General features: G+C 41.1%; 1 protein-coding gene across 1 annotated transcript; it reads right to left on the reverse strand.

Annotated features, from left to right (window-relative positions):
- Nucleotides 1–1,609: 1,609 nt before the first annotated feature.
- DET1 (DET1 partner of COP1 E3 ubiquitin ligase) lies at nt 1,610–22,553 on the reverse strand. The gene is made up of 5 exons (XM_010962932.3): nt 22,394–22,553; nt 15,621–16,713; nt 12,624–12,811; nt 5,687–5,878; nt 1,610–2,272 (listed from the first exon to the last, which is right to left on the reverse strand). Exons 2-5 carry the CDS (start codon nt 16,701–16,703, stop codon nt 2,083–2,085), a joined length of 1,653 nt encoding a protein of 550 aa, XP_010961234.1. The 5' UTR covers nt 16,704–16,713; nt 22,394–22,553; the 3' UTR covers nt 1,610–2,082.
- Between the last annotated feature and the right edge of the window lie 685 nt (nt 22,554–23,238).

Consider the following 23,238-nt stretch of genomic DNA (forward strand, 5'->3'; position numbering starts at 1 on the left):
GTGGGAGGGTACGTGAGGACTGCTCAGCTTTTAGAGGTGATGGAAAGATCTAAGACACGACAAGGGAATGCATGACTGAGATGGGGGAAAGGCTGGGAAACTGGCCATGGTCACACAGCGAACGAGCAGAAGGGCCGGGACTCACATTCAGGCCCAGGTGACCTCATGTTCTGTGCTCTTGCTACTCGACCAAGCCTTCAGATACAATCAAGCCACCTGATACAAAGAAAAAGCTACAGGTGAAGCGCCTCTACAAAGGTGAACTCAGCCCCACAAACATGTGACTGCTGATTTCCTCATGGCCTACTCCTTCCTCATGACTAGGAGAATGCTGCAGCACGTCACCCACCCAGATGGCCAGAGAAATTGTTCAAGCCCTACCTCTGGAGTGCCACTGACTTGTCTGGTCTATCTCTAGTCTCCACTCCCTCCAAACCACCTTCCAGACTGCTGAAAATTACCTTTGTGGAAACCCTATTACGCCTTGACTGCATAAAGCCACGCACAAGGCTTCTCTGTGTTTCAGTCATTCCCCCAACCCCAACCCCGGTTTGTGCTGTAGCCATTTAGATTACTTGCCATTTCACAACTGCGACAGCCCTCTTGATGCTTCTATGCCTTTGCACGTACTGGACCTCTCCCTGAAATGCCCTCGGCCCAGTTCACACAACACATTCCCACCCATCCAATTTCAATATCCCTTCCCCAGTATAGCTTTCCTTCTCCACTTCCTTCACTCCACTATTCCCAGATATACACCACTGGGGCTTTTACCATTTTGCATTATAATTCTATTTGCCTATTTCTCTCCTCATCCTAAGCATCTTGGCACAGCATCTACCTGACACATAGTAGGCGCTCAAATCTCATGCTGAATGCTGAGTGAGGATGAATTTAGCTGTTCAAAATTGGAGATGATGAAAGCAGCTGAACTGTTTTTCATGGGGCTCAGCATCTCATGTCACATTTCCCAAGGGAAGCCAATCTAGATGGCAGAAGGATAGAGGATCCACAGCACCTTTCACAGCCTGCTTGGAAACCCAACATTTCAATGGTGTCTTCAAAGTCAGAGGCTACTACATAAGCTTATCACATAAACGGTGGACACATCATGAAGATGAAACATAAACACCCTGACAAGCCCTGTGGTGGAGACTGGCTGAGAACGTGACAGAAGGATGCTGGCTGCAGGCCCGCAGGTACCTGCAGGAGAGCTGTGATGGCTCAGCCATCCAGGAACAACCAGTCTGATCTCTTCAGGGACACCTGCAGCTTGCCAGCTCCCCCTACCCAAATTACAGTACGTGCTGCACAGTGTTTGTCTCTGCTATGGCCAAAGAGAACCGCTCGCTCTTCCACCTGCCCAACCCAGATGGTACAGATGGGAGCATGCTTCCACACGAGGATGTGCAATTACGCCCTGTTCCTCCAGCTGTAACAATTACCAGGAGAACACCCGAGGGAAGGAACAATCCTGGCAGATAGCTGTCTTCCACACCGGCACACACCACTTAGTCCATGGCCTCTGGTCCCTCTCAGTCCTTCCTGGACCCCATGTATTTAAAAAGCACTGGGTGAGATCACAACATAAAGCAGTCTTCAAACAGGATATTTTTAAGTAAGAAAATACCAAGACTTTATTTTTTTTTTCTTATAAAGACAGCCCTGCTGTTGGCTAAGTGGAAAGGATGTACACAGTTCTGATGAGTAAACAAGATTTACCTGCTTCAGGCTGCAGACCATAATGCCAAAGAAGTGACATGAAGGGGTAGAGGTATAATGCTCTCATCTTCATAGCAATAAAATGCAAAATAAAACAAAAATGAAACGGACTTAATTAACGCTGGACATTCCCACAGGGAAAAGGCAAGAGGACTTTAGGTCAATCAGTAGTGGTACTGTGTCTGATAAAAAAAATCCAGCAGGCTAACCCTCCCTCGCTCCCCTCTCCAGCTCTCCTCTCCGAGGTGTATCAGTCTGGAACCGACAAAGCTGGGAATCAGGAGCTTTTGCTTTGCAGTCCACTGAGATAAGGAGGGGCAAAGTCTTGGAAGACCAGATAACCTGGCTTTGGCGAGGCCCCTACGTGCAGCAGTGTCGCATGTGGAAGTTGACAACGTACTCAGCGTTAGTCCTCTGCACAGAGATAGCAAAAGGCTCGAAAGGGTGGAAGGTGAAGGCAACAAGGCGTCGCACGGTGTGGTTGATGGGGCGGCCCAGTAAGCCTGCCTGAATCTCAAACTTGAGCAGACCAGAGTCCCGGGCATAGAACCTAAACAGAACAAGGAGAGAAGGAGAGGATGGATGGGATAGATATTCATCACCATCTCGAAATCTGAACAGCGGGGAAATGTGGCAACTCTTCATTTAACTTCACTGATGAAATCTCCTCTTACATCAGCCCCAGGTTATTGGAACTGCAAAAGCACCTTTATCTGCTCAGCTCATTTTATGCCAGGCTGATCATGAACTTCACTATGCTGTCCTGAGTCACTGGGTCATTTCTCTTTCCCAAGATGACCTTTAGTTACAGCCTCCCCTTTTCCAGAAGATTGTCTAGACCAGGGCTGGAAGGGAAATGTGAGCCACCTGTATGATTTTTAATTTTCAGGTAGGTAGGTAATTTTAATTTTCTTAGAAGAAAAAGGTGAAGTTAATTTTAATAATATTTTAACCAAATATTCATATCTAAAATAATATCACTTCAACCTACAACTTTACATTCAAGCTTATATTGAATAAAAGATATTAAAGATATATTTCTTTTTTTTTGTACTAAGCCTCTGAAATCTGATGTGTGTTTGACACCTGAGCATACTTCAGTGCTCAACAGCCAAAGAGGCTAATGGCTACTATAGGACAGTGCAGATCTAGGCCTGTATTTGAGTTTTTCATTTTTAAGAATAAATACTTCTGGAAGGTTCTTCTTTTTCAGAGACAAAAACAAAATACTAAGTAGTTTTTACTTTTTCATCTAACACAGTTAAGACTAAAGATGTTTCCATCCATCCCAGTACTTAAATGCCTTTTCTACAGGCAAAATAAGTGCCCTGTGAACCTGGGAACCAGAGATGATCAGCAGGGTTGGGGCTGAATCGGGGGAAGTTCTAGAAAATAAGGAGCTCTGAATTAAAGAGTTCTATAATTTCTTTTTTGGAAAGCAAATATATAGTAGACAGAAAGATATTCATACCCTTTGACTTAATAATCCCATTTCCAAGAATTTATATCCTCAGAATTTAATTTAAATGAATTCAATAGTGACATGAATAAAGATGGCAACTACAGCATTAGCTCTAAAGCAAAAATGCAGAAAGAGAATAAATGCTCAGTAACAGGGGATAGTTAAATAAAGTATGGTGCATCTACTTGATGGAATAATAGGCTATTGTTAGGACTGCAACTGTAAGGACAACGTAACAACATGAAAAAATGTTTCTGAAATAAAAGCGGACTACAAAATATTATGCCAACCATGATTCCAACTGTGTGAACGTAAACATGCACAGCGGCAAAGACTAGAATGGAATATACAATAAAGGTGGTAGAGTAACGGCATTATCTCTTCAAATGACTTTGATATCCTTACATTTCTCACTTTAAATTAAAAATAAATAAGAATTGGGGGGGTATAGCTTACTGGTAGAGTGTATGCTTAGCATGCATGAGGTCATGGGTTCATTCCTCAGTACCTCCATTAAATAAAGAAATAAACAAACAAACTTAATTACCTCCACCCCTCAAAACAACCCAAAATTTTAAAAATAAATAAATACATAAATAAATAAATAAGGATAACAAGAAAAGCCTTTTTAGTCAGGGGCAATGGCATTTCCAGATTTGTTCCTTAGGCCCATCTTTTCAAATCACAAAGGCAGGGAAATGGAAAAGGAGAGAAATTTATCTCGTGCTACCTAACAAGATCAAATGAGGCCCATTATGCGCTTTTATGTGTGACAAACACATTCACATTACCCACACAGTCCCCAGCACACAAAGGGCTTATAATTTAAAGCAAGTTGTTGGAGCTACTAATTCTAACTACCAGTTTACAGGAAATACGGGGGAATGAGATAAATACTATACCAGGATGCAATGAGCAAAATCTAGAATGTGGGGAACACTACAGGACGAACAACCTGGTTTCTTCAACAATTAAACTGCAAGGAGAGTAAGAGGGAAGCAAAATCTATAGAATAAAAAAGACTTAAGGGGATAGCGGCCAAATACAATGTGCTAACCTTGTTTAGCTCCTGACTGGAACAAACTGTAAGAAGAGTGTGTACAAAGGATACGAGACAATAGGGAAATGTGAAACCTAACTAAATGTTTGGCCACCTTAAGAAATTTTTGTTTAAACTTTTAAAATTTTGTTAGTGCTTGAGATGGAATAAAATGTAATTAAGGTTGTATTTTTTTAAGTCCTAATCTTTTAGAAATTCATACTGAAATATTTACAAGTGAAATGCTATGATACCTAGGATTTGATAATCTGGGGGGCAGTTGGGAAGGGAGGAGTAGTGGTGGTGGAAAGAGATGAAACAACACTGACCACGAGGTGATAACTGTTGAAGCTGGGTGACGGGTCTGTGGAGGTTCATTATACTTTTTTTTTTTTTTGAGGGAACAAGATTCAGCCCATAACAGGAGGTGTTTTGCTCATGCTCACATCAAACAAGCAGAAAAAGTCTTTTTGGGGGTGGGAAGGAGATAATTACATTTATTTTATTCATATACATATTTTTTAATGGAGGTACGGGGGGGATGAACCCAGGACCTTGTGTAGGCTAAGCATACACTCTACCACTGAGCTGTACCCTCCCCTCTACTCTTCTACTTTTATACATTTAAAAATTTCCATAATAAAAAAAAAATTTTAACTGGTTTTTGGAACTTGACTGCAATCTCCCAAAGGAAATACCACAAATGGTGATTAATTATACAAAATACGTTACCCAGACCTATTTAATACACAATGAAGCTGGTTTATGAAATACTAACTACCACTGTTTCTAAGGGATGAACCTTCCATAATCCAGCACAGGGCACCAGGAACACACCTGCCTCATAATAACCCCACTCGTGACAGTGGTGCCAGCTCCTCTCCCTAGTATCACCACAGCACACGGAACAACACAAGCTCCCAACATGGAAAGACAGGTGGGTCTGTGAACTGGACATCTGTGAGGGAGGGACTGTTTATAAGAGGTTAGTTTCAAGGTTCTAGCAGTAATACAGTAATCTGCATTCCAAAACTCTTCCAAGTGAGGAAACTGCCTGTTCTCCAAATTGTCTTTGCTATCTTTTCTACTAGGTAACATGAGGGGATAAACTAATTTGAGCTGGATAAAATTTAAGTCTCAATTATAAACACTATTATGAAATGGTATTAAATTATCAGACTGAAAAAATATGGTTTTCTCCCCTGGATACCTTTAAAAAGGAACAACACTCATCTGAATTCCATGTTTTAATGAGAAGCAAAGAGCAGAACTAATTAATTTATGAGACTAGTGCCTAAATGATCAAAGCACTCACCACATTATAGAAACAGCCAGCCCTCTGAATTCAACCCATGAGTACAAGTGGATAGAATCACAGCAAAATGATGTTCAAGAAGAAGAGAAAAACAAAGCCGGCCATATTCAGCCCTTAGGCAGTGTGCAGCTGAAGCAGTGACGTATACCTGATAGGGTGATCTCCACAAGTCTTGGGCCGCTCCATGACTGACACCCACTTGTCATCGTAGCTGAAGAGAGACAAATCAAGGTAAGGGCTACCACTGTAAGACTGGGCACTGATGGGGAGCTGACCCAGCAGCCGGCGCACTGCCTCCGTGTGCCCTCCATACTTGGCATTTACAATAGTGTCTTTAAACCTACAATAAAGCACCAGTGAGGAAGGCTGTGTTAGTGGGCACACAAGCGGCCTTGGATTTTAAACTGACAAACGTAAGTCTAAAAACAACTCATTCTGAACACAGAAATCTAGATATTGAACTCTCACACATTACAAGTCTGCCTAGCTACAAATACTCTCAAAAAGCAGAAAACAGAATTAGAAAAGAACATCAAGTTACTTCACAGAAGTTAACAGAGATTCTGTACAAGTTTAAAATGAATATAACTGATCTATGACAACTATTTCTACTCATACTTACTTCCCCCAAGTAATAGCCTTAGATTGCGTTAAAAAGGAGTCACCGAAAGCAGAGCATCCTGAAGAGGAGCAGCCTGACTCTTCCTGGGATCAGTTATAAGTCAACTTGCATCAAACCTTTTGACAAATTACTCATTCTTTGTTTAAATAAAGTTTGGGAACTAGCTAACTACACTCCTGCAGAAACACGAGTATCTAGTAGATAGTAACATGGACATAAGAGTCACCCATCTGACTTATCTTGAACAATAGTAGTAGTAGTCGTAGTAGTAGTGGTAATAATAATAATAATAATAATAATAATAATAATAATAATAATAATAACAACAACAACAACAACAACAACAACAATAATAATAAAGCAGTTATTTCTCACAATTATAATGAATACTAAATTTAATACCCTTTGAGTATTTCTGTTCATCTGGAAATTTGCCTCAGGAAGCAATCTTATATGCAGAAAAATCTCTCTGCATATTCAATACAGCCTTGTTTATGACAATGAAAAACTGACAGAAAAATTAACCTAATGGAAAACTATAATTTTCAAAGATTATATGGTAACAGAGGAAATGTTCATCATAATGGTGAGTAAAAGAAGTAGGCTAAATTCTGTATAGTATGATAAAACACACAAATTTTATGCCCCAAAATTTAAAAAACTGGTGGAAATACATCAAAATGCTAATAGCTGAGTTTGTGTAATGACATTTTAGATTAAAAAAATTTTTTTGCTTTCCTATAGTTTCTTAGAAAAAAATGTATCAGTTCAATTTTTTAAAATCTCTGTATCGAAGCATATCATATGGTTTAACAATCAAGGGGAAAATAAACTATTTTTTTAATCCAAGGAAGAAAATGTAACACCTCATCCCTAAAACTAATGGAGTAAAAAACTTGAATGACGAGACCAGAAAGATTGATCAGACGGGATTTGATTTTTGCTTCCATGTGAACCTGTGGTGCTAGATGGGCATTAGCACTTCTCCGCTCCCCCTGAAGAAAGCCTAGCATCAGCACTGCTTTTCCATTACTTCTCTTGACAGTAGTTTTCACAGCCTCAGTGTAAATCATACAATTAAACCCTGGGCCACAAAGAACTTCTTTCTTTCCCTTTCATTGGAGCTAATATCAGATCCTGGGCTCTTTGGTTTTCAGCCCATTTTCAGCAAAGATCTTGTATTCCAACCATGCCTGGCTCACTGGCTTCAAATATGAGGCTGGCCCACATCTTTGTGATGACCACAAATCAAAGCCTCCATGACAATCTATAGGCTGAAGCAATTTCTACTCCCTAGCATTACCCACCACTTCCAGTCTCCAAGGTCCCCAATGACTGAAAGTAAAGCAGCCATCTCTCTGATGTCTTCACCTGATTAACTTCTGGCTCACTGTCACTCTGTCCAACTATGCCTCTCTTAATTTACAATTACACAACTGTCAGAGATGATCCTTCCAACACCACAGCCTCCTAGTTCCTGGATCTCCTCTCTGCCTCAGCCACTCATTCCCATGGTCATATCCTCATGTCACTATTACTAATGACTGCAACCCCTCTGTAACCTCAGGGTGCAGCACCACAGTCTCCAACTACCTTCTCTCCTAGCTCTCCAGCTAACTCCCTCTACTCATCCCAGCTTCAACATACTTCAACCCCAATGGGACCTAATTCCATTGATTCTATCAACTTTTTGCCATCCTACACCTGCATCATGTCCTCTTATCCTTCCTTAGCCAGCTTAAATTCCACAATCATTAAAGTCACTCCACTGCACTCATCCTCAACAACTTTGTCTTCTCTTGCTTTGTGGTACTTACTTGAAAAAACTACAACTCTAGTTAACCTCAGTTCTGCCTGTCCCATGCCTGTATCAACTCAGTTTTCTCCATGGCTGGAGAAAAACATAATTCTCACTTTAAAGTTATAATCATGAACTCATGTGGGCCTTTAATGTTGCAGAGCACTCGTGCTGCATTCCCACGGTCCAGCGAGTCTCCCACTCTCTTTGATGACCACTTCATCCACCCTCCTCCATGCTCACCCTCCTGTAATGGCACTGCCTACTTTGTAACTGACAAGCAGAAGCAATGAGAAGAAAACTTTAAAGTTCCCATCAGCACATCTGTACTGTGCTGCCTTGTAAGGCCAGTCCCTCCACTTGGGCACTAGGTCCCATCCTCTGATCTCACATACTTAACCAATTCTCCCCCTCCCCCCATCACCCCACTGTTCCTAAACTCAGTTCCCCCCTACCCATCTGCATACAAACACACCGTTTTCCCCTCCCATTTAAAAAATAACAAGAACAGAAACTTAACACCATTTGCCCCTCCAGCTAATGCACCATTTTTTAGCTCTCCTTTACAGTAAAACCTCTCAAAACACTTTTTCCTACTATCTCCAATTCTTTTCCTTCCATTCTTTTTTAAACCACTCCAAACAGGCTCCCCTTCTCCGCTACCATCTCACTGAAACTACTCACTGAAACTACTCTTATCAAGGTCAACAGTGACCTCCATGTTGCTAACTCTAATAGTTGATTATCAGTCCTCACTGTACTTGACCTGTCAGGAAGCTCTCATACTCCTTCCTCTGAGAAACTACTAGACCTCTCCACTTACAGAACCTCTGATCTTCTCCGCTAAACCTGCTCTACTCACAAGCTTCACCATCAGAGTTTCACGGTAACTCAAAAAATGTTAGAATCATCTTTGACTTTGCTCTTTCACAGCCTATAGCCCATCCTCCACTAATCTTTTGGGCTCTATCTTCAAAATACATTGAGAATACAATTACTTACCACCTCCAATGTCACTACCCTGGATCCAAGCCACCATTATTCAACCAACAAAGTATTACTGACAGCCTAGTATGTACCAGGAGCTCTTCTAGGTGCTTAAGATACAATAGGTGAACAAAAAAGAACTTAAATCCTAATGTCAGGAAACAGAATGTAGGAATTTTATTTATTGGATCATTGCAATACCACCACCTTCACATTCTTTTGAGGTTTGGGAAAATACATCTTCCAGAGGCTTCCTTAGAAAAGTTACATGGGAAGTAATTTTCTGAGGCCGTGTATCCGAAAATGTCTTTGTTACACCCTATTATTTGGATACAGAATTCTAGCTTGAAAATCATTTTTTTCACAGAATTCTGAGAACATGATTTTAATGGCTTCAAGCTTTCAGTATTAAGTCTAATAAAACTGATGACTTAATTTTTTATATGTGAAATGTATGTGTTCTAAAATTTCATGGTGATATGCCTCAGTATGGATCTTTTTTTAATTGACTGCACTGGGTGCTTGATGGAGCCAGTGATGTGCTAATAAGTTTAATAATTATTTCTCTGAAGGGAAAAAAGCCAGGATTTGCAGCGCTTGCCCATTTCTATGATGTAAATCCTCCTGCTGTCGTCAATCTCAAGGCACTAATGTGACATCACAGACGGCAGAATTGTCAAGAGATGAGCAGCAGCACATCACTGTATAGTATTTTCAACAAACAGATAAGACATACAAATAACTTCAAGAGCTTAAGTGATAGTAAAATAATCATGAATTAATAATTTGAAAATAATTAATTGTTAATGTCTGTGTTTTGCAACAATCAGCTTGCAAAAAGTTCCTGAAAGTTTAACAACTGGCTCTCACAAGCCAGTATGAGCCAGCTCCAGCACACCACTGCATGGTCCTTGCCAATCTGGAAATGTATATTCTTCACACTAGAAAACTGCCTTACATTGCTTCCTCCTCTTTATTTTCTCTACTGCTCCTTTTGGAATTAGCCAGATACTGGACCTCCTGGGCAAATCCTCTAAATTTTTTTTTTACCATTTCTCTCCCATTTTCCTACTCTTATCTTTTTATTCTACTTTCCTGGAGAATTCCTCAACTGTATCTAACAAAGCTTAAATTTCTAAAGCACCTCACTGTTCTAGCAATGTTCCTGTTTTTATAGTTTCAATTATTTCAGTGAACACCATGTTGTTTATTTTTACACTGTTTTATTTTAGTCACTATCTTTCAAAATAAAGGCTTTTCTTAGTAACTCATGATCCCTGGTGCCCATTTTTTTTTCCTTAAACATTTATTCTAACCTAAAATAAATCAATTTTCATTTCTTTTTAACAAAAGTTTACTGAAGATTATAAAATTGAGCACTTGGACCCATGTGTTCACAAGAAATAATTTCAATTTATATATACATTACGTTTTCAATGCAGCAAAGTATAAGATGATTAATAATTTGAAAATAAGAAGAAAAATATAATGTAATAATATAAAATTTCAAACAGTATGAGAATAATTTGCTCTATACTTTTTATGTCAAATATTGAAAACTAATTTGACTATGGCATTTAGATTCCCTTGGCTATATTTAAAAGTGTGACACCTTAAACTTATACAATATTACATGCCAACTGTATCTCAATAAACCTGGGGAAAATAGAAATGTTATAGTAATTTTATTTTTAAATGTAAATGTTTAATATACACTGAAAATTAAATCCTCTGTAATTATTTAAATTTAATAGTAAAAAAATTTTTTAATCGACTTAAAAATTAGTATGTCAGGAGATCTAGTTTTTCAAAAACTTCTGCTGGTATGAGGCAAAATTTTGAAGAGATCGCAAAGCTAGAATGCCACCCTTCTCTTCAACCTTTTATTTTCTCCTCCTGGAGCCTCCTACAGTTTCACTTAATTATGGGTGCATTCTGAAATGAATTTTTAGAAAACACTGCTTCCTCTCGTTCCTGATGACATCATTCATTCAACAAATACCTAATGTGCTCCTCCCACATGAATGACACTGGCCTAGGTGCTGTGGACAAGGCAAAATAGACAAAAATCCCTGCCCCCATACAGTGTACCTTCCAGTGACTTCTCTGATGTTTTGACTGAGTGTACTCAGCTTTTGTTATTTAGTTAATAATAACCTGCTTAATTTTAAAGTTAATTTTAAAAGCAGAAAATTCATTTCAAAATGAAAAAAGGCAAAATCTGTCCACGTTCTGCTTTCAAAACTCCTTCTATACTGATTAGAGACGTTAACAAGGCAGAAAATTTGACTAAACCAGAGGAAAAGGAAAAAGCGTGTTTAATTTTCTGAAAAGCAATATTTATCTATTTTTAATCAAGTACTGTCCTTCTACATAAATGTGATGCCACTGAATTAGGTCTCTGCTTTGCTCATTTTCCCCAGTGGCAGTAAGGCTTACTCTGATTCATCCACTCACTCTATTCTGATTTATCCTGGAACCTAAAACAGGTATTTCCCATAACTGGCTGAGGTTAGGGAAGAAATAATTTAGGCATGTGGAATCTGATGAGGCACTGACTGATTAAAGTAGGATTGAACTTAGGCCCTTGGTCCAAAATAACCAGTCATTTCACAATAAGGCACCCAGACAGCCATGAGGAGCTCTGGTTTACAGGAGGTGGGGATCAGCTTAGGGTGACCTAGGTGTCCTGTGAAGAGCCTCCAAGTGTCTCTTCTTCAAGTCGGTCAGTTTCCCAAGGGAATTATCTCTAATCTCCCGCCCAGGAAGTATAAGCCTCGATGCCATCTGTGATAAGGGAGATGGGAGTCTTCCCCATCAGCATATCAATTTTCACTTAATTTTTGTTTTAATCGTGACATGTCTCACCTATCTGCTCAGCCATGCCACATGAACATAAAAACCAGAGCCTGCATGGTTCAGTTTCTCCAGAGAATAAAGCCTTTTGCTGAGGTGGGGAAGAGGCTGTCATTTGGCAGTGCAGGCTTAAGGAAAGGAGCTAGAGTATCTGATTGCTCCTGTTAAGACTTTAATGCAATCCTACTGATTTCAGCCTCATAGGTATCTTCGAAGTGTGGAGGGCCTCCAATTTCTTAGCCTTTTCCAGAGCTCTCTGGTGCAAGGCAACTTGTTTCTTGACAGCTAAGCTCTGGAGTCTTAAGTTTTTGTTCCCTGAGGTATGCCCAGGTAGTTATCACTCCTCCACTGGCTCTTCAGCTTCTAAAACTCTGTTGTTATCTTCTCTCCCATTCTCCTTGTTCTTGTAGGGTTATACCTCTTCTTTTATTGTCATTTTAGTGGGGTTGAGAGATGGAGCAGAGATAAACATAGCTGTTCAACACACGTTTAATAAAAAGTTATAAAATTATTTCCCTAGTCATTCACTCAAAAAATATTTAAGTGCTTGACAGTGCATCACTAAAGATAAAGCAATAAATACCAAAGACACAGTCTCCATCTTTCTGCAGCTACATACAGTCTACAAGGAATAATGGACAACACACAAGTAATTCCTCAAGTGCTGAGAGAAAGGAGAAGGTTAGGACGACAAAAGAGGTCACAACAGGCGGACCGCCCCAAGGCCTGGTGGGCAGAAAGAATATGGGAAGGTTTCCTGAGGTAAACGACTCAATTTCCTAAAGAAAAATTCAGCCTGTTAAGCCTAGTGGAACAGCTTACCGGCGCTGGATCTGTCTTGCAAAATTGTTGCTGGAGGCTGAGCAGGGAAACTGGACTTCACTATGCAGGGTGGCATTACGGAAGAGATCACAGAAGTTCTCAAAGAGCTCCAAAAGCTCATCTGACGTGTTCTCAAACACAGCGATCACCTCTGTTGTCACCATATTATACACCACAAAGAAAGATGCCTGCAGAAGAACAGAGAGACCTGAGGGGCAGCTGAGTATAGCATCATGCCTAGCAAATTTATTAGTTGGCTAAAAATGCAAGTTACCCAAGTAAAACAACCAAACACCCCTGCTCCAGCAGCAGGGCAGAAACGTGGCGCCAAGTGGTTCTGGAAAAGGAGGAAGCCTCAGTGGGCTTTATCCATCAAGAGCCTCGGTGTTCCCTGATTTCCCACTGTACCTGTGCAGCTGGAATTACTGAGCTGTTCAGCATATATGTATAAAATAGTTTCCAACCTTTTATTTCAAACTGTGCAAATTTAGTATTTTTTCCTTCCAAGTGTTTATTCCTTACTGGCTCCCCAACTCACCTTGAGATTAAAAACATTGTTTTAAAATGCCAGATTTAATTTTCCTTCCAGCTGAGAAAGTGATTTGCAGCTACAAGTCGCCTGTTGGTAAATTATTTTCTCTTGTGTATCTATACTTGAAAGTTCAATTTAGGGGCATTTCTTTTTTCTCTCAATATTTCTAACATGCAGAGGAACACCTTAAGTATACTATGTCCACTCAGGCAAATTGTAACCAAGCAGGGTGCTACTGCTAAACAAATGAAAAAAATCAAAGCAGCATTTTCCATTTCCTTCCCATAAATGTTCTTTCAGCCAAGAGCATTTGTAACATACATTTGAGATTTGTAGCAATTGAGATCAGAGGAGGAGCCTGAAAAGCATTCAAATGCCATAGGTGGCAGAGTTACTGCTTTCTCTGAAAAGGCCCCTGGGTGACTGGCCCTCTTTAAACCCCCAGTGCAGTGCTCTGCTCAGCCTAATGAGGAAGCTCCAGGCACCCCTAGTTTTTGTCAGAGTGGATGCAGCAGTATGAATCAATCTGCAAGCTTCCAACAGGATTCTATAAGTTTTCAGAACAGTAGGATTAGTACTCCCCCTCCTATGATTAAATTTAAATCTCCATTACCAATTTCTTGAGACATTGGCCCACCTGTTTCACTGGTAATTAGTCCTTCCCAAAGCTTATGTTACATGACTTTTGTGGTCACCTGGAAATTAAATTTGGCTGTAAATTAAAGAGGCTGGAAGGTAACCTGAGAATAATACCCATAATATTAGCAAGGCTTTGTGTTTAGGTGCACTTTTTACTCATTAACCTTACTGGAACCTATCAAATTAAACTGGGGAAGGCGAGGGGAGGACAAGTAGGGCAGAGAGATTTGGTTTAAAGTTACAAACTCTATAAGCAAAGCACAGAGCCCTAGTAATATTTCTGGCTATAACTTACTGTAGGTACTGGAAATAAGTAGGTCATGTTTTAGCAAAGGCAAAAAGGATAATCTCAAATGCAACAGTCACAGACAACTTATTCCCTCCAAAATAAAAAGGTAATTATAGCTCAAGCCTAAATAAGAAACTGACTCATGTCCTTTCTATAAACCTGGACAACACTTTGATCATATCAGGGCTTCACCAGGATTCATCATAATTATGTGAATATAGAATTATACAAACATTTACTAGCCTTTCCTCTAGTGGACTGGGAAATACAGGGCAGGAAGGTACAGAAATCAAGGGCTTCACCACCAACCTCCCATGACACAAAACATGAACTAGATGCTCACCCATGATGGCTCAATGGGTGACTTCACCTTTAATAGGGAAGAAAAAGAATCCAGAAAAAAATTATCTCTAACCATATTACTCACTCCGCCCACTCCCACCCTTTTTTTTTTAGAATACACAAGTTATGATTCAGAAGACAAATGTTAGAAAACATTTTACCATGGATGGCTCGAAAGGTCTTAGGAGACAATTTCCTGTACAGCCTCTCTTAAGGGTAGAATCAGCCACAGGTCAGTGAGAGATACCAGGCTCAGCTGACTTCATAGTTTACTGGTTTGCTCTGCTCTGAATTTCCAAGCTAGTATCTAAGAGACAATCTGGAAACAGGAGAATGGGGGGCAAATGTACAGAAAGGTAGTTCTCTTATTTGGTCAACACTACAGTAGAGCTTCTCAAAGGGAAATGCCCAAATAATCCTGAATTTCAGCATGGTGTTTCAACTCAAGAGTCAGAGCTCTTACTGTGATCTTAATACCACCTTGTTCCTATTGTGAAATGCCTCTCTCCCCTACCAACATCTTTCACCCAAACTGAAAAGCCCTCAGGACCTGCAGTCTGGATGATCCACTTGGCAGATCAGATATTTTGGCTTCCTTTTGATCTTGTCAATGCTCTGCAACCTATGTTCCAGCACATGGGCAAGGTCAGGGTAAAGTCGTAACACTTAACTCTGTCAAATGAACTTACCTGATAGTTACATCCTAAAGAAGACTTTGTGAAGAAATATATTGACATTAACTACTTAAGCAGGAAAGAAAAGATCACATTCTTAGAAGACTTTCTTTTTTGCATGGTGGGCTCATTCTCACTGCCAGAACTAAAACAGTCAGACCAACAAGCACAATCTAATACCAAATCAAGGCAGTATCCATAGGCAGTCAAACCTTGACCTTTTAGCATTTGGGCTTCCATCTCAACAGTACTGAACATGCTCTGCAGAGGAATCAGGGTAATCATCACAGAGCTGACTACCTGCATGTCAACAGCTTGGGATTTGGCTTCTGTTTGTCCAAATTACTACATGTGTCCAGAGAAAAATGGAGCTGTTTTAAGTTTGACTGAACCCTAGGAAGGCAAAACTTCAAGACTACAAAAAATGTGCGTTTCTGAGATGTTGGCCATAGGCAAAAAGAGAAATCTTCCTGTTTTGCCAAAGAAACTGGAAAGGTAAATGGCAAGAAGGCTTCTCATACCTGTGATGGGTCTGTGACCCGCAGGGTTACGACATCCTCACTAGTATACTTGATAAACAGATGGTTTTCATCTAGAAGCTGCATTTTCCACATGCGCAGCTGCCGTAGTTGGTCAAAATACTGGAAGAAGCGCCTCTTGGCCATCGCACTCCCATCCTGTTCTGCTCGGCGCCACAGGTATACGAGCAGCCGGTGTTTCAGAGAGTTGATGAAAGGATCCCTGAAAGGACTGGCCATGCCCGTCTGGCTGTCGCGCTGTACCTCAGGGAAAACAGCTGACACAGTGAGCAGATCATCCTCATAGCAGAAGCGGCCAATGGTCCTCACGTCGATGAAAGTGCCTTCAGGAGTCACCTGGAAGACATGGATGGTCTGCTGCTGCACTGACAAGATGGCCAAGATATTCTTGTACAAGTACAGCCCCTGGTTGTGTGACAGGACGACTTTATCACACTTGAAGGTACGTGTGTCACATAAGCGGCCAGTGTGGAGGTCAATGATGTGCAGGGAGTAGTCCTCCAGAGGGGACCGTGGGTTGGGGGTCACAGATTCACTGTTCCGATAGACCTCATAAAAAGGAGGGTGAGGTTCGTCCGGGAGGTAGGCAGCTGAGCCCACGATGACACACCGGCAGTCGTCAGTGAAGAGACTGCACTCCCGGTTCAGGTGCTCACCATTGGCTGCTACATTGGTAATGTGCAGCAGGACAAAAAAGCGTTCGAAGAGCCGACCGCGGATGTTGACTGACCTCTGGTCATTGCCATTGGACAGGATCTCCCCCTCATAGCCCTGCAGTAGGTCCTCGGCTGCCTGGCAGCCCTGGTACTCATAGATTTCGAGAGATGTCTGGTCTGAAGAGAAAGCAATGAAGTAGCGTCCATCAGGTGAGAATTTACGCAAGAAACAAGGTGGCTTCTCAACGTTGACAACCGTGAAGTTGGGGAAGACATTCTGGTGGAACACTCGAACCTGATGCCAGTGGGTGCCTGCCTTGCCTGAACTGATCCGCCGGCGTTCCAAGCGGTGAATGACATTTTGGTTTTGGATTCTTCGAGGTTTGATAGTAGAAACATGATGATCCATTATCACATCGCTGCATGGAAAAATAAAGTACGAGTCAAGCAAATAAAAGACAATTTCTCAAAACATAAATACAGTTGACCTTTGAACAACAAGGGCGTTTGAGGTGCCAACCCCCTGCAGCCAAAAATTCAAGTATAACTTACAGTCAGCCCTCAGTATACACAGTTCCTCCACATTCGCAAATTCAACCAAATCTGTGTTTTCAAGGGTCAACTACATACGCAAGTCAAATAGATTTCCCTCCATATATCCTGGGCCTAGGGGCTCCCAAGATGATAGTGATCAGCACTTCTCCTTCCCAGATGATAGTTAGGAAGTGGTCCAGACATTTCTGAGTCTAGAAACAGGTTTTAGGGAAGGATCTAACTCACTAGGAATACGTTCAAAGCATGCTTAGCTGTTGGGAATACTCAACAGAATAAATCTATAACTACACCGAATTTGTTCAGTGTAAGCATCACACTCAATGCACATTCATTAAATAAAACCATATTTATTGGGCTGTTAAGATGTCCATAATATCCAAAGCAATCTACAAACTTAATGCAATCCTTATCAAAACCCCAATGTCATTTTTTGCAAAAAGAAAAAAAAAGGAGAAACAAAAGAAAAATTCGTCCTAAAATGCACATGTAATCTCAAATAGCCAAAACAATTTTGCAAAAGAACAAAGTTGGAGGACCCAGGCTTCCTGACTTCAAAACCTGTTACAAAGACACAGTAATCAAAAAAGTGTAGCACTGGCATAAAGACAGAAAAATATACTAAAAGAACACAATTAAGAGTCGAGAAATAAACCCTCATGTATATAAACTCAAATTAAGAAGTTCAGAGAACCCCGAACATTATAAACCCAAAGAAATCCATGCCCAGACATATCATAATCAATCTGTGAAAAACTAAGTCACAAAGGAAAAATCTTGAAAGCAACCAGGTAAATGACACATTACCTATTGGAAAACAACAATTTATATATCCATGATGTCTCATGAGGAACTACAGAGGCCAGAAAAAAAAGCAGAACAACATTTTTAAGTGTTGAAATGGCTGTCAGTTTCATCATTCATATCTCAGCTAAAAATAGCAGCACTTTAGAATTTTCCGACTACCTTACCTAAAGTCATGCCTTTTTCCAACCACATCAATCTATCATTTTGCCCTATTTTCTTCAGCTCTTCTTACTTTCTCAAATTATCTTATTTGTTTACCTTGTTAGTATCTGTCTCCCCATATCAGACAGCAGAGACCTGTCGAATTCCTTGCTGAATCCCCAAGACCTAGAACAGTGCCTGAGACAAGGTAAGTGTTCATAAATATGTTAAATGAATGAATGGAACATCTCACAAGGAACTCGAAGGATAAAGAACTCACTAGGCAAAGTAAAGGATGAATATTCCAGAAAGAAGGTAGCTTTAAGATACATTTAGAAAGAGCACAGCATGGCACATTTGGGAAACAATAATTCCAAGAGGTCAGAACACAGGAAGCACAGAGTGAATAAGAGGAGATAAGAAAAGTAGAACTAGAGCCAGATTGTAAAATAAAATACTTTTTTATGTCAGGCCACACAAGTTATTACAGGTTTTAAGCAGAGGAGGGACTGATCCAATCAATCTATATTTCAGAAATAAAAACATACACACAATGAGGGAATTTATTTATATTGTCTCCTAAGAGATTTGAAATTCCTTATATAAGTACATATACGATCTAGTCAAGCTAAAGATGTACATACCTCTGACTGAGCAAATCAAGTTTCTCAGACTGCTAGTCATAACTCACTAATGGCGCTTTGAAATCAATTTACTGGATATACTGATTAACATTTTTAAAAATGGAATGAGAAAGAGAATACCAAACTGTATCACACATAGTAAGAGTAAGCACTGTTGTGTGAAACTTCTGTTTCAATTACATATACGAGTTACAAGGGATGGGAGAGGCTGCGCCATCCAGGTGATGAGGGCAGACCAAGGGTGTACCAGGGAGCCCCCTTAATGACTGGCAGGCTTCTCTTAAGGGTGACAGGCAGGGAACAGCCTGATTCACCCCCTCCCCAATGACTGAAAGAAGAATGTCCCCTAGACAAGGAGTTCTTAACCATACAAGCACTGGGTGAGGATATAAAATATATTTCCTAATGATCCAGACTAGAGCAAGAGACTGCAGACTTCTACCCTCAGGCCAAATCTAGCCTGCCTGCCTGTTTTTATAAATAAAGTTTTACTGGAACACAGTCATACCCCCTCATTTACATCTTGCCTATGGCTGTTTTTGCCCTACAAAGGCATAGCTGATTAGTTGAGACCAAAGAGCACACAGCCCACAAGCCTAAAATAGTTTGTCAGCCCCTGATCTTAAGCACTGATTCCCAACTGTAATTGGGCAATTCTGTAATATATGGACATATTTTTGGTTGTCCTAACTTGGGAGGGAGTGAGGGGTGCTACGAATGTCCAGCAAATAAAAGCCGGGATGCTGCTAAACATCCTACAGTAAACAGGACAGCCTCTCACATCTGGCCCAAAATGTCAATAATGCTAACGCTGAGAAATCCTGATCTAAGAGAAATGTCTGTAGATATATTAACAGGAGACATATACAAGAACATCTGTAGCAGGACTGTTAACAACAGCAAAAACTGACAATACTCCAAATGCCCATCAATGGTAGACTAGATAAATTTATCCAGTTCTATTCATGCAGTGGAATCTTATGAAGCAATGAATTAACACCCTACAGTTATATATAACAACATAGATGAATCTCAGGCACAACGCTGAATGAAGGAGGCAAGCTGCAGGATATATACACTGTGATTCCATTTACGTAAGTTTCAAACAATGTCTATTTTAAGAATACAAATATGTATGGTATATATTTACAAAAGCAAAGGAATTATAAAATTCAAAATAGTGCTTAGCTCTGATGAAGAAATGTGATGGGAGTTAGAGATACACTGGCAATTCCAAGTGTTATGTTTCATTCATTGTACTGTTACTCTTTTAAAAATTACATGTTTTGGAAGTATTATTTGTACATACTCAGAAATTTTTTTTAAATTAGAAAACAATCATTGTAAAGGGAAAACAAAGCTAGGACAATAAAATTAAGCCTGAAGTACACAGAAACGCATACCATGAGGACCTGCAGAACTGCCAAGCTTCTAATTTGGCTCTGACTTTCTCAGCAGACAAGGCACAGGAAAATACAATCAGTTACAGAATTTGCACTGCCAATAAGATAAAAACTTAATAGCTGCTTGGAAGGAGCACAGCAATTCCGAGCACTGGATTTTAAAAGAAATCTCTCTCATGAGTCTTCTCAAAGGACCTTGGCATGATACGGTGAACAATATCCTCCACTTCGGAATAATAAACACAATATTGAGTTTCATAAAGCTACTCCTTTAAACAGTGACAGAGCTGATGTGACTATTTTGATACAGTCCAAAAAACACACTATTAAGGTTTAAGCACTTTAAAATACCAAGTAATGCACAAAACTGCCTTTCTCAATCCCTGCCCAGGCCACCTCTGCCACCAGCACCGTGCCAACTTAAAATGGGGCTTGGAGGCAGAGAGGGAGACCAGAATGGGATGAGAGAAGTAGGTAAAGCCCAAGAATGGGAGAAGGAACAGGCATTAGGCACCATCGAGCAGATTAACCACATATAACTGAGTTGAATAAGGGATACTAGTGGTTCCACTCAGAAAGAGCCACTGATCATTTTAAGCAAAGTAGATGCTTAATTCTAAAAAAAAAAAAAAACTTGTGTACCTTTTGAGCAGTCCCATCTTAAACTCTCTGATTTGCTTTTTTAAGGGAAAGACACCAGTACTAGGGTGGAGAGAGTAGAGGGGTGGGGTGGGTGGAGATGAAGGCCTGTTAGCTTCAGCTCCAAATTGTACAGGAAATCCTCACTGAACTTCCTAACACTTCTCTCGGTGTGCACTCCCCCGCCCCCTGTCTCTCTCTCTCTAAATTTTTTTATCACACAATTATGGTTTCTAGAGACGATGGAATTCTAAGTCTTTTTCAACATGTCCTGTTATTATTCCAATTATAAGATACATGATCATAGAAAAATTCAAATATAAAAAAAGTACATAATGAAAGTCCTTTCTAGTCAGAGTGGGCATTAGGAAAAAAGTAGAGTAATTTAGGATATTCTTCCCAAAAGCTGCCCTGTTCCAGTGAGTGGCCCATGCTAAAAGCAACCAGAAACCTGAGTGTCTTCCTTGATACCTCTTTCCTTCAGCCCCTATCCCTGATCAGTCACCAAACTCTGGAGATTTTCCATTCTAGATAGTCCTCTACTGCACCACCTTCTCTCTATCATGATCTGCCAGAACCTTCATCCGAAATTTATAATTTCATGTCTACATTACTGCAACTGCTTCCTAAGTGGTCTCCCTAAACCCACTCCTGACCTCTTCTAATCCATTCAACACCAGAGTAATCTTTTCAAAATGCTTTTGTGATCACATCCTTTCTCCTATGGATTAAAATATGTACCTTCCAATTGCTCTTAATGATAAGGACCAAAATCCTTACTATGCCAACCAGATGCCTCAAAGCTCTCAGCTCTGCCTCTCCAGCCTCATCTTTTTCCATTTAACCCATTTCTCCCACAGGTGTCCTCCCTCCTGCTTCAGAACCTTGGCACCTGCTCTTCACCTCTGTCTCAAAAGGCTCTTTTCACTTTACCGACTTAATTTCTATTTCAGATATCAGCCTAATCACCACTTCCTCAAAGAAATCTTCCTTCACCCTCCCCATCAGTTAAATACCAACATATCAGCCATACCTTTCCTTCATAGCACCTACCACACTTGCAACTTTGTCTCTGCATTTTACTTATGTCTATGGCCCTAGATGATGAACTCCTGACCAGTACACAAGCATACTCTGTATGCCCATCACAGCACTTAACTCCTTGCTAGGCCTCCTTTCCTGAATGTTGGAAAGTTCTTTGCGAACTCAAGTATCTACTGGGGCTGTTCCCTCTGCCTTGAATGTGTTTCCTCTCGCCCTTGCCATACTTCTCAAGTTGCAGCTTGAGTGTCATCTCCTTCAGGAAGTCTTACTCTGACCACCCTTTCTAAAACATATTTTTTGCTTTCCCATTACTTTTTCTGTTCGTCTTCTCCATAGTACTTGTCACAGTTTGAATCTATACTTTCAGTTGCACGGTTAGGTGTTTAATGTCAGACTCCCCCGTAAACTATACTCTCCAGGCAGAAGTAACCATGTCTACTTCAGTCCCCTTAGTTTTCTCAGAGCCTAGCACTGGGGCTGACCCGTAGCATGTGTTCGGTACGTTATCTATGAAACGGAAGAAGCAAGCCTGGCTGAACTGGGCAACTCATTATGTGGTACTAAGCAAGTCCTTTTCCCCTGCTGGGTCTGTTTCCCCGTGCCGGCAGGTGCACCTAACCCTCAGTTCCTTCTGATGGCTTCCTAAACGGGAAGGGGATACCTAGGGGCGGGCACACACGCCCAAGGGGGCGCCCCCGGAAAGAAAAGCCCGGGGCGGGGCCTCAATGGGAAGAGAATTCTGAAGGAGGGCGGGGGCCGCTGGGCCTCCGCGTCATGCGGGGAGGGGGCACCCCATGGCGGCAATCCGAGGAGGCCCGGGGAGGGCCTGACGGGCTTGGAGTCTGGGCCAAAGAATGAGAAGTCCTCACCTGTTCGGTCCGGGTTCAAAGGGTCGAGGCGAGGTACCCCCCGGACTGCTGGGCGCGCGCCTCCCCCGGCCCCGCCCCCGCCATGCCTCGGGACTCGGCGCCTGCAGCGGCAAAGCCCGCTTCCGCTAGCCACCGGAAGTGCGGCGCAGCGAGAAGGGAAGTGGGGAGAGCGCCATGCCGTCCAGCGGCACTGAGAGACATTACAGCGCTCCCTGGTGCCCGGAGGAGGCTAGAAGCCGTAGGGGCCCAATGGCAGCAAAGGAAAAATTTAACCAGGCGCCTTAACCCGGGCACCTGGGTGATCTGTGGCAAGGTCTCTGCCCCTGCTGGGCACATTTGCAGAACCATGAATAAAAATTAACTTTTCACCTTTTGATTAGTTGCACCATTTTATCAGCTGAGAAACTATTTTCTGTTTTCCCCTCCTAGACACTGAGCACTTTAAAGACCAGGGCTCCACTTATCTCTAGAGAACACTGCCTAATACATTTACCAGCACACAGAGGACGTATGGTAAAATCTTCTTGCACTAAATTAATCTTGTAACATTTACTTTCACTTACATTATGTCATTTGGTCTCTTACAAGCTGGTTCCTCCCTTGAAGTGTTTGCTTTGTCCCCTTTCTGGATAACTTGCCCCCAAATTTCCCCACAGCCTCCTTCAGGTAATTCAGATCTAAGTGCAAATGTCACCTCTTCAGAGGGCTTCCCTGTCCACTCTCATTCCACTGCCATCAAGCTATTTCTGCATAGCACTCATCATCGTCTGATATTACCCTGTTCTTCCTTTTGTTTCAATGTCTTTCTTTGTTATGTTTCCCTTGCCCCCATTAGAATGTAAACT

This window comes from Camelus bactrianus, chromosome 27, assembly GCF_048773025.1.
Source record: "Camelus bactrianus isolate YW-2024 breed Bactrian camel chromosome 27, ASM4877302v1, whole genome shotgun sequence".
Taxonomy (NCBI): domain Eukaryota; kingdom Metazoa; phylum Chordata; class Mammalia; order Artiodactyla; family Camelidae; genus Camelus; species Camelus bactrianus.